The sequence below is a fragment of the Tachypleus tridentatus genome, chromosome 4 (genome assembly GCF_004210375.1).
Source record: "Tachypleus tridentatus isolate NWPU-2018 chromosome 4, ASM421037v1, whole genome shotgun sequence".
NCBI lineage: Eukaryota > Metazoa > Arthropoda > Merostomata > Xiphosura > Limulidae > Tachypleus > Tachypleus tridentatus.
Window position 1 is genome coordinate 83,952,347 of NC_134828.1, and position 13,214 is coordinate 83,965,560.

Here is a 13,214-nt window from a genome sequence, read left to right on the forward strand (position 1 = left end):
ACCAACATTTCTGCAACTGCCATATACTTGTAACAAATTAGCATTAAATTTGGTTTCAGATTCTCCTCAAATAAACATACACCTGTTACCTGGCTGCAACGCATCATTAAAAAAATGTTGTCTCACATGCTGTCAGTTTACTGAAGGCAAGCTGTTTTATCACTTGCTGTGAAAACGATGCAATTCAATACACCTCAATGGTGGTGTCTAGCATGCAAGTTGACCTCAAGAAATCCATTTCTAACCATCTTTCACCTGACAGCTGTTGCTGTAAACATCTAATTCAGTTAAAGAGAAATTACTTTTTGACAATAATCAAATGGTGGTAGTTTTCTACTTGTATAAGCTAGCAAGATGAAACAAAGAAAAAAATGATTTTTGTAGCAACAAAGTCCAGGTATATGGGCAATTAACTATTAGTTTCAAAATAGTTACACATTCTAATAACAAAATGTTGGCACATTTGTACCCAATTTGAAAAAGTCAGTTATGATTGGTCAGATTCTATTCACCGATTTGAGCAAAATGTCCAAACATATTTGTAGTCTAGCATTAGTTCATGAACAATCTAAAGCACTTTAAACTCTGTGATTGAAATCAAAGTGATAAATTAGACAAGGTTGTGTGAAATTATTACATACATACATTACATAATGTAAGCCATAAGAGCATTTGTATTTCAGAAAACGTTTCTGGTCATCACATGGTAAATTTGTATAATAATAAACTGAGGAGGTTTACATAATTATATAGCAGTTGTTTCATTTTGTCATAGCTATAATGACAATTTCTGCATATCATTTAACTTTCCCCATAAGTTTTGTCAACCTGATCAACTTGTACTTCTTATAGTTTCCCTACTATAACCTTTAATATAGTATGTGTGCATTCACAAATATTGGCAGACATTTAGAAAACATTACAAGTCTTTTGCATAAGAAAATTCAGGTTTTTTTAATAAGCAATTTTTTATTCAAGGTTTGTCCATTAATATATCTTTTTTTCCCTAGTTCAAGTGCAAAAGTGTTTTCATTTTAAGATTAAAAATATTTTTGTCTCAAAAATCTCAAATTTCATTTGTATAACCTCTAAAACCTCCTAAATACACATAAAACTCAATACTTCACCCGTTATTAACTTTTATCTCAATGATATATTTAATTCTTCAACCTGTACAAAGATAATCAAGGTATAATGAAAAATTGTAAAATCAGAAATGAAATGAGCAGCACTGTCCTTTTTCTCTTTATTACTGATCATGAAACTTCAAAGTACTTCTCTTGAGAGTTTAAAATGTTACACATTTCACATTTATTTTCTGTGTTTATTTTACTGTCAATGCCTAAAGTAGGAACCAGCTAAACATAAAGCAGTAAATTTCCTTGTGTCAGCAGACTATTTAAACAACACCATAATACAATACCATAGAAATAAACAAAACATGTACAAAGAGATAGCCGACTTAACCTCTGCTTCACAAACAGGATGTCTAACATATTGGATTATATACACATACACATATATACAGACACACACACATACACGTCCTACAATGATTTCTTGAAAAATTCAAAATAATCACATTGCACTTAGAATCAGTGAAATGGAAGGTGGAATTTATCAACTTGTTTATATATACTAGTGTTTACAACAAGAATTCTCCAAGTAATAAGACTCTACTTTGAATCTGTCAAAAAGTTAATTATATGGTTTGGTGTCAATACAGTAAACATTGCAATTCTTTGAATACTGGTAATCCTTTGGGATGTTTGGAATTTAGCAGCATAGATGTTATTTGAGCACATGCCTATAAAATCCTATTCTCTTTTTCCATCACTCTTATCTATCATCCAGTAAGAACTCAGGTTCCAATACTACCTAACACATTTGTTTAGTTTCACAAGCCTCTACATCTAGTCTTCCTTATGAGCAATAACATTGCTCATTTCCCCAACAAATATATAAAATATTTTACCTTTCTAAATGCTATGAAAAAACACATCTTTTAAGTTGTCAAATTCCTAATGCTGTATAAAAAACTTTTATTTCACTTCAGTTTAGACAATTAGAATAGCACACATTCAATAAGTATAACTTTGTATTGGGCCACAAAATATAGCAATATTTCAGCTACCATACACTACATATGTATATACGTACAAACATTATTATTATTTTCTCACAAACATTTAAATTTTAGTTCTTTTTCTTAAAATACAGAATAATAAATAAAAGAATACCCCAAAAATAAACATTTTGAGTATTTAGAGTGTGACGAAATGTTGAGCTTGTGTGTCAAATGTACTAAGCCTTGCCATGCTTCTCATTTATTCTTCCAAGTGAAGAATGAAAAGATTAATTTTTGTAGACTTCAAATACAAATTTTAGAAAACCACAAAATTAATCAAATTACTGTATTAGAACACATAAAATTCCTATAATTTATCTGGGTCTCAAACTATATGTGGGTTGCAAAATATCCCATTCCTATTCAGAGCAATGACTTATTCATCCCACTTGAACAGTTTTGGAAAAATTATTACTTTCTCCTTGATTATATTTACAAATGACTATAAGAATTACACAAAAGGAAACTGCTCTTTCTATTGGTTGTAAAAACACTAATTTGTAGTAGGTGGGACTAGACAAGAGGTCTCAAAAGAATGTAGTAGTGGGATAAACCAATATAGTAGATTTGCTAAAACTACTGACATCTTAGCAAATCATAGAGGTAGAAGGTTCTTTTTTATATTTAGCTTGTCCATATCTCAAATTTGAGTTTGTAATTCATTTGCTACTGTACACATTGTATGACAGGCATAACAAAATGTAAACTGAGCAATTAGATAAAAGCACGTGTTATTTGTAACACAAAAATTGATATCAATCTTTATATATATATTTAAATTAAGAAATTAAAACATATGTAATATTAAAATTCAATCATAAACTATGTTTTCATGCCAATTTTATTGGCATAAGTAGTAGTATAGTTATTTAATAAAATTCTTAAAATAATTCTCCAAAATGTCATGATGTACACTGTAACCTGCCTGGGGCAAAAGAGTTAATTACTTTGCACAATGTACATTCACCATTGTTTTTAATCTTACACAGGCTAGAAACTATAACAGCAAAGTATTAAGTGACTTAAGATAACCTCAATTCTAACTTCCAGTTAGAGATGGGCTACTAAACTTTAATAACAAAATGTAACCAACAAGAACTAGGTTTGCAAATAAAGGAAAAGAAAAAAAAAATACTGTCTATAATGATATCATACATGAAGTCTGCATGAGCCACTACATGAAGACAAAACACAGATGATGAAAGAACGGTAAAAAAAGGATGGGAGGGACACAATTGAAAAAGTCAACTTAAGACTGAATTATGTTCCCCCCAAAAAAGTCTTTGCATATTGCATAGAAAGTATCATACCTGATTAGGTAAAACATATCACCATGTTTTTAAAAGGTCTCTAAAGACATTTCAGATGAAGAGTTTAACCCAAAGAATACTGAGTGATTATCTTGCAAGTTCTATCATTTTTCTGGTCTGCCCAAGACTAAGGTAGGAGCCCTGTATTTATCAGTAGTATAAGAATACTGTAACAAATCACTATGTCAGTAGCAGAAAATGAACAAAGGTAAAATAGTAGAAATGGACAGAACAAAATAATTCATGAAGACAAGGGAATTAAAAAATACAGGAATCTATAAAACAAGAGGAAAAACATAGCTGCCAAAGCAGCCCAATGTTATCAAACAGAAAGAGTCAAAAGTTAATGATAAGAGAAAGAAACTGAGGGATCAAAAGAGGAAAGAGCATGAACATGGGATTTACTACACAAATTATAGCTCATCACAGGGGCTTACAAGCAATGAGGTCTGGTTTACTAATTTTATGTTTGGGTCTATAGATCATAGACAAAATCTCAATAGGGGTTTACTGTTGATACTAATCTAGCCTGAGATCTATCCCAATATAAGCAAACCTAAAACAATAAGATTCAACCTTTGTTTTCTTTTAGTCACCAAGATATTACCTAAATGTTTTCAAATTTAAGAAGGGAATATCAAAAAAGACAATATAGTAGAATGCAAAGTAAACATTAAATTAAGCCATTAATGTACTACAATAATAGCATGCGCAATATTGGAACACATTATCAACACATACATTAAAGCTGAATAATCTGCCTTTAATACTAAAATACAAGAGCAGTAATTGCCAAAGCTTTAGATATGGCTTGCTGCTTGTATGTATGCATTGTTTTCCTTTTTTTTACTGGGACAATCTAGCATATCTACTTTTCGACTGAGAGAGACATTCACCTAGAATGGTACAGATTACGATTTATACTGAACTCCAGACAAATACAACTTTAAAGTGCTTGGCTTAAATATCACATTGACAGAATGTCAACTGTCATTTAGAAATAGTCAAACACAGCTTCTTGACTTTAAATACGAGTCAGTAAAAGTTATTCAAAATATTAAATTAATGACTGATACATAGAAAGAAAGTTACAAGTTATGACTCACAATACTTTAAATGGTTATTTTTATCATTGAATAGTTGATTTTTTACAAATGCAATAAATAATTATATGACAAAACTGGCCAAGTGTTATACTTTACCAGAAAAACCCAATCACTGAACAATAATTATTAGCTATGAAGGTAAAGACAAGCTAGGTCACGTTGAGAAAAAATAAAGGGTGTAACAAAAAGAAGTGAGCAAAACTAAAATCACAGAAAAATTAATTTATGATAAACAGAAAAAAAAAAAACATGAAAGTGAAACCTTCAAGACACATTTGTTAAAGAAGAAAAATATAATTAAAACTTTGAGGGTGGAAGTCAAACAATTAAGATGTAAAACAACCAAAGTTTTATCTAGTAAGAAAGCAGCACTAGGTAAAGAAATAACAACTTGACATAACTGGCAAAAGTGGAGACCTCAAGCACTGACGTGTGTAGGGAGAGACCCTACAGTACACATAGATATCTATGGAAGATTTTCCTTTGTAAATACATCTCTCTCTTGAGCTATGAGAAAGACTATTACAGCATGACACGGAAGCAAAGTGAAGAAAAGACAATCAATAATGATTTGGGAGATTATCCAATCATTTATCTAGATGCAAAATACTTAACTAAGATTGGCTTTAATGCCACTACATGGTTTGATATGAGCTTCAACAACTTTTTTTAGTACCAGTGGTGGTGTTAATTCTGACAAATGTTTACAGTTTCCTCTCTTCATGTTTCATACCTTGTCCCTAATCGTCTTGTTCGTAATCCTAGGAACACAGATCTTATCAGCTTTCCAAAGGATGCAGCATTAACAGGCTCTAGCTTGTGTACACTACAATGTTGTAGGTAGTGGTTATAAAGTGTGCTTCTAGGTAGGCTCACACCTTCTGCTGTTTCATAATTATCTATTAACCACTGAACCTGTTAAAATGGGAATACAATGGTTAGATTTCATATTTTAGTTTTTACTTGAGAAAATGATACTTAATTGTTAAAACATTCTCCACTACTTTAGAAAATTTGTTTAAACATGTCACTTTTAACATTTAAGTAACTGGTTATTCACTATTTTGTATTCTCAGCTTTTGAACTTTTTAGTGCAGTTATAAAAGTGAAATACTATTTCTTTGATATTTAAAAACATACTTTACTTTCAAAGCAGTTCAAATTCTAACAGACAAGTTTTAACACATTTTTTGAAAGCTCCATGAAAACCATAATTATAAATAAAACATCAGGTTAATGATGTTGCAGTAATACACAAGTAATACAGAGTTATATGACACTATAGACTCTAGGAAATAATAATACACAAATGCTTTAACAGTTTTAAAGAACAAGTTGTAAAAGAAAATATTCAAAGTGTGAATCTACATACAAGTCTTTTCAAAGTTTACAAAATATAAAATGTATATGGTTGACAAGTTTCCTGTTAGTTTTATTTATGAGTTAATAAGCATAACATTGAAGTAAACTATACCTAATCAGCCAGCAAATTGTTCATTGTCCCAAGAAAAATAATTTTCAAGAACATAAACTGAAATTAACATGAAGAGTCAGTTTTAGCAACCAAATAACATCTTTATTATAAATAGAAAAAAAGTAAAGGGCTTTTCAAACTACACAGTAAACTAAGTAAACTTTTGTGTTAGAATAATGAAATGCTTACTAATTAGAAAAAAGTATGTAAAGATGTACATGAAAAGTGTAAGACAATTAATCAAAGCTTTCCCCAACTTTTATCTTTCAAAACTTGATGGTAATTCTATTTTGTTTGTAAATCCTCCACAAGGTAAAAAAAAATAATAATAATGAGCAAATACTTTAAAAACCCAGAAAAAAATGAAATCTGAGGACCAAAGATGTCAGTGGACATCACTAAAATGAAGAAAAAGGTCAAACCATGCAAGATAAATCTGATAAAATGACATAAATAGTATGAAAAGTTTAAGATAAAAATCTATTTCAATCATAAGACAATTAAAATGCAGTGCAAACAATACACACTGTTAAACCAAAAACAGAAATAACTCAAAAACTGGAGAAGGTTAAATATATATTAAATATATTTACGTGAATTAAATCTCTATGGTGGTAAATGTATACTTGCCAAAAAAGAAGATCTGCTACAAACAAATGCATACTTTATATTGTGCTCATAATACCATGCAGTAAAAAAGATCATGCACACTTGCAAAATGATCAGCATCCGATCCAGATAACTGAAATGAAAACAAACCAAATTATCATAACAAATCCTCAAACTTCATGTGATACTAGCAGAGTTAGTTCTCTCTCAGACTATTATCACTTTTGCATTTGTTTTTTCTTAACCATGTTCTGTAGGTGCAGGGCCAGGACTCCTCAAAATTACCTACATGAATAATATCCATGTCACGCACACTTTGTTGCTGAGAATGGTGGGTTGACAGAGGTTGAGACTGAGGTTGTTGGGATTGTAGCTGCAGCTGATTATTGTCAGGGGAACTGTGCAGAGTCTGGATCACACACTGATCATTAGAAAAGGAGGGCATGACCTCTGTAATCTTTTGACAATCCTCCTGAAAAAAGGAAGTTTTTTTGTTTCAGAAAGTTTAAAGATTATAAACTTCATTGTTTTTCTGTAAAACTATATTTGAAACTATAATACTTATCTATCGATTGGGTAAGATGATACAATGATTTTTTTCACTCAGCTCCCAAAATTAAGAAATCTAATAATCATATTTCTATGCAAGTTATGTTAAGTACATTCATTCCCAATAATGTAAATGTACCACAACATGTGTAATATTTAATCTTTATTAACTACAATTTCTGATAGAAATTAGCAGGCTCCTAAAAACAGACTTAAATAATTTTAACTGTTTTTACTCAACTGAACTTTTTGTTGAAAAACTGGAGAAGTATTAATTTTAAGTCAAAACAACCAGTAAAGTTAAGATTTTCCTACTCTGAAAATATATTTCCAATATGTACTCACTTTCACACATAGCTATAGTCCTCACATGTTTACCTATGAGATTTGTATGCCACTAGCTGTGAGCTAACTCCCACCTAAAATTCACAAGTTTAATGTGAACTGCTTAGGTGTTTGTCATCATACAATGAAAGCCCTTGATCTACAGGAAGACAACATAACCCCCATGCACAGTAACTCCCCTCAAACATTTGCACTTGTAATAACTTAATTATTATAAGAGGCAAAAAGATGGTGCACTGGAAGAGGAAAGACTTGATGGGAATGTACATGAAGCTGAGTATTAGGAAAACATTAACTACCAAGATGATACCTCACTTCTTCACACAGAATAGCTAGAATCCCACACTGAGTTGGTTGAAAGGCTGGTGCAAAGTTAAACCTAGATGAGCTTCCTTCAGAAAGCATCTACATGGAAAGCCCATGGAGTAGTACACTTAATGATAGAGGCTACATAGGAGTGCACCCATAAGAGACTGCACTTCAACTCAACCAGAGGATACACTTCACCCAAAATTTAATTTGGGGAAATGCAAATAAACCCAAGTGTTAAAAGTCTGGATGGAATAAGAATATGACCATTGTAATACATTAACAGAGTCACCACTGCCCTAATTCTTACTGTATTGTGATAAGCCCAATCAGTGAGAAACTTTCTAATGACCACTATCTCAGTAGTTAGGAACTGGTAAGTGGCAAGGATCTCCTGTGCTCCATTAGATGCCCACAAGAAAGGTATTTTACTAGAAACAGTCCAATAAAACTCTATCTTGAAACACTGGAGCATGCAAGCCAAGGAAGCTGACAGTCACTCTCCTGTGCTAGCTTTTCCCACAGTACTCCACAAAAAGGTATGGTCAGGATTAGGCTATAAAGTAGCTTTGTACACCATGACAATGCCCCTAGCAGTCTTACAGATCATTCCACCTTGACAGGTAGCATTGAGAGAGCCAGAGCAAATGGTCTAAACTCTTTTCTGTAACCTTGACCCAATGTGGACCTTGGTAAATAAGCATACCCTGAAAGACAACAACAGCCATCTGATGGGATCTTAGTTGCAAGAAAGAGAGAGAGAGAAAGAAAACATATTTACCCAAATCAAAGATAGTGAGTTGACTGAAGAATGGCAACTAGAGAAAGAAAATTCTGCAAGAGATTAAACAACCAGATGATGACGGTAATAAGCAACAATATGTGAGGAGTTTCCACATGTCTGCCTGGCAAATCTCATCCATGGGCCACTGAAACTGATAAGCAAGAGAATGAGACAGGTGACAAATCTGATGCAATGAAATATGAAATAGCTTGAAGTGGCAATATTCAAGGAAGAATATACCAGCTAGAAAAGTTGAGAAACTCATTTAGTAGAGACAGATGGCATGAGGTCTCAAAGGAAATAGAAAGTACCAAGAAAATTTGTGCTAAGTAACAATGAATACCCTGAACTGGACTGTAAGACAATCCAGGTCTGAATGAGCATAGAGGTGAGAGACAAAAGGAATGAAAGTAGAAGAAACAAGAATAGTTCCCCTCCCAAATAGCTGATGTCTTAGGAAAAAGAGATAAATCCAGCTAAAGGAATAAATAAGTGTGACAGAACAGAGTATGAGAAGAATCAAGTGCATAGATATCTGAGCAATGGAAATCACAGGTAAGAATAAGTAAAGTAAGTAAAGTTTCAGAAAAAAGTAACAAAAAGTGAGAAGACAATGGCTCAAATAGGGCATTTATGTACAACACCACATTAAAAGTACTAGTCAGGCATTAGAATTGGGCTAGGAGGTAAGTGAAGAAGAAAAGATTGGAAAAGAATGGAAAAGAAAGAGAAAGAAAACATCCTATAATAATGGGAAAGATGAAAGGTAGTAGATAAGGCCACCTAATAAAATGTGATGGTGGAGACCAACATATCATGACCAAACAACCATCTGAAAAATGCTGAAAAGTGTGTCACAGTAGGATGTCTGGGAGGAAGGCAATAGCAGATATACAAATGACAAAAAAATCCAACACTTCCAATGATAAACAGACAAGGCAGAAGGATGACAGGAACGGAATAAGAAGAAGGCTACATAATCAGAAAGTCTGGCCCTGAGAGTGATGGAGTGGATAAATCCTGCATGTGAAGATGAAGGTATGATACCTCTGGATGAAAGTGAGGTAGGAGGTTGAAGCATAAAAGACAGAAAATTGGACAGAGGAAAAGAAAGGATGCCAAAGGAAGAGGTATAGGAAACCAAGACTAAGCTAACCAAACAGGCACCACCAAGATCACAAAAAACAGAGATGAAGATTCAAGGGAGAAGGTGAAAATGATGATAGGCATACAGGAAAAGAAAAGAGCACTGACAACCAGAGACAACATATGAAGAACTGTAGACTATAAGACAGGAGGCTTGGAGTTGAGAGGAGTGGCAAAAGCATTTATGACAGGTGTGCCCAACCAAATGAACAAAATAAAAAAGGGTGTAATGACCACTACGTAAGCAGAACATGGTCTGGCAGAGAGAATGATTGCACTACCAGTTTCAAAGCCCTTGGCATAAGCCATGAGACAAAGCTGATGGAAAGAGTCCAGAAGAGGACATTCAACACCCAAAAGTGGTCCTGAAGTGGGTGCCCCCTTTACAGTTCATATAAAAAACAACAGTGGAATTTTTAGAGCAGATCATGATCAACTGATCCACCAGAAGAGAAATGTAATATGAACATACCTGATGAAGAGCAAGAGTAAAAACCTGGAGAAAGGGCATATACACTCTTGACTGCATTTTCAAGATGTTATAGATAAAGTGGGTCAAAAGGAGGAGAAAATATAATCAGAATGGGGAAGAGGTAGGAAGAGAAGAGAAATGGAGTGTGAGACCATGAATGAGGACCTGAAGAACCCATCTGTTAGTAACAAACTAAAAACACATATCAGTAAAATGAGACAAAATGGCACACACTGGGCCTGAATCAACATAATTGATACCAAAAGGATGGCTGACAAACCTGAAATTAAGAAAGGGACCAGGAAGGTCCAAAAGTTGTAATTGGAAGAGTGGGGGTATACTAGTCTGGTCAAGGAAAGGAATTCAAAGTGCAAGGCTGAGAAATATTGGAAACTAGAGAAAATAATAGGAACTAAGACTGAGTTGATTCAGCCCAGGTCTCCAGTGAATTAGGAATACCACCAAAGACTTATGTACAAAGAAAAGCAGCCCAACAAGATCACATAAATAAGACAGGGAAGTGGGCATTAGAGATAAACATATCCTGACCGATAAATTCTCAACAGCATAGGAAGCAAGGATGGACAAGTAGAAGTGGTACAGATCAAGGTAGTAAAGAGAAGGAAGTGATAAGTGATAAGAGTTGTAATTGGAAGAGTGGGGGTATACTAGTCTGGTCAAGGAAAGGAATTCAAAGTGCAAGGCTGAGAAATATTGGAAACTAGAGAAAATAATAGGAACTAAGACTGAGTTGATTCAGCCCAGGTCTCCAGTGAATTAGGAATACCACCAAAGACTTATGTACAAAGAAAAGCAGCCCAACAAGATCACATAAATAAGACAGGGAAGTGGGCATTAGAGATAAACATATCCTGACCTATAAATTCTCAACAGCATAGGAAGCAAGGATGGACAAGTAGAAGAGGTACAGATCAAGGTAGTAAAGAGAAGGAAGTGAACCTCTCCAGAAATCTCCTCTGGAGCACATGTGAACATTTTCTTCAATTGAAAATGTATTTACAATAATACCTTTATCGACACTATAGTTATTCTTTTACCTACAGCATTTCAGGTTTACCCATCTGAGCAATGGATTTTTTATTCACTTGTTCCACTCTTTTATACCTACTCAAATGCCTTTGGTAATATCCTCTGCACGTATGTTAATATCCTACAATATCCTGATACTGTATATAAGCACCTCATTCAGATAATGTTATTACTTACACTGGTTTTCAGTGGGGAGGAAGAGCAGGAAAGTGTCAGTGAAAGTAAGAAGCACTGGAAACATGTTTTCAATTTAGGAAAATGTTAACTTCCTGAACATATTATCTACTAACACAATGGCTAGAGTCCCACATTGAGAAAGTGTAGGGGCCAGTGAGGGCATTATCCATACAAGTAAGAGACTCTGGAAAAGAAGAATACAAGAGGAGAAGAAAAAGCACTCCCCTTCCTTAAAAGTTAGTGGATGTGGTCAAAATGGCCACAGGGGCTAAAAGAACCTGCCATGCTGTGTAAATAATGTGAGAGAAAAGTATTTGGAAAAGTTCACATACTGGTCTGCATGATGTTTTCCAGTGTGCAATTTAATCAGGCTGCTAAAGACATAGAAATATGATGAATTTGACAAGATGTGACTCGAAGAAGTTTCTTCACCTGTAAAGTAAGTCCAGAATTAGCAATATTCATCAATTTGCAAAGCCACCTTATCAAAGTAATTGGGGATAAGTCTCAGGAAACTGAAGGATCCCAATGAATAAAGAATTGACTTCTAGACCTATGAAAGGAGTTAGTTCAAGCCACATTACACTTGAAGGCTTTGTCAGGACATAACAAATGGTTTGGGTCAGATCAGTCATAAAGATGAGAAATAGCTAATAACTGAAATGGTGAGAAGGATTTATCCCCTTCTGTGGCTACTAGAATCTTATAAAGAAATACCATATCAGGTTAGAACAGTACATAAGTGGAGTGAGAAATAGCCCTGTGCACATGTTGCACAAACAACCCTGACCTATGACACCCACATGCCAGTAGCAACAAAATATACATTTTGAGAGAAAGGTAGTATATGGTATATGAGGCTAATGGCTCTAAAGGATGTTGAAACAAAGCATGTAAAACCACCTTAATATTCCAACTGGGTAACTGAAAAAACCATTTGGAACATAGGACTGTAAACAAGTGGAGATGTCCAGATAGCACAGGGGATTAAAAACCGTCTAATGTTTAGAAAAATGAAAAGTAGTTGATAAGGCTGCCTTATATAAAGCAACAGTAGAAGATGCTAGGCCTCTGCCAAAAAGCCAAATAAAAATAGCAAGAAATGGTGGGCTCTTTTGGGTGAAGAGGATTCAATTTCCTCATGAGAAACCACTGGTGAAAAGTGTGGCATTTCCACTGATAAATGGCCATTGTGAGTCTACAAACAGAGTGAGATAAGTACAAGGCAACTTTAGCCATTAACCCCAATGTAGGATGAAGGACCACATTACTTTCATACCTCTAGTTTGAGTTTGGGAATGTTGGGGTCAGAATTTTGGATTGTGGTTACCTCAACAGAGATGGCCAAAGAGGACATGGCAAAAGTTTATACTCTTGAATATACTGTATAAGAGGAAACCACAGTTGGGCTGGCCAAGATAGAGCAACCAACAGTACCTAACAAGTACTGGATCAAATCACAGTTAAAACTGTGGTTAACAGATAAACAGGGAGAAAGGCATAGAAGTACAATTCTGTCCTATTTTGACAGAATGCATCTATTGCCAAAGCTCAAGGATGAGGTATCATGGACCAAAATGGCTGTAGCTATGAGTTCTAATGAGCAGCAAATGTGTTGATCACAGGAGTCCCAAACCAAGAGCAAACTGGAAAATTTTGCAATGAAGCATTAATATGATTGGGAAAAGACAGTAGAGCCATGACTGGTTATCTGCTGTTAAATTTATCACCCCAGGAACATGGTAAGCCAGTGAG

At 34.1% G+C, this 13,214-nt stretch overlaps 1 protein-coding gene across 1 annotated transcript in view; it reads right to left on the reverse strand.

The window, feature by feature from the left end:
* Positions 1 to 13,214, reverse strand: part of LOC143249586 (DNA-binding protein RFX2-like) — a 114,125-nt gene that overhangs the window by 30,475 nt on the left and 70,436 nt on the right. Inside the window, exons 9-10 of the mRNA XM_076499701.1 lie at positions 6,917 to 7,099; positions 5,278 to 5,459 (exon numbers count right to left, since the gene is read on the reverse strand). Coding sequence (XP_076355816.1) covers positions 5,278 to 5,459; positions 6,917 to 7,099 — 365 coding nt within the window. The remainder of the gene's footprint in view (positions 1 to 5,277; positions 5,460 to 6,916; positions 7,100 to 13,214) is intronic.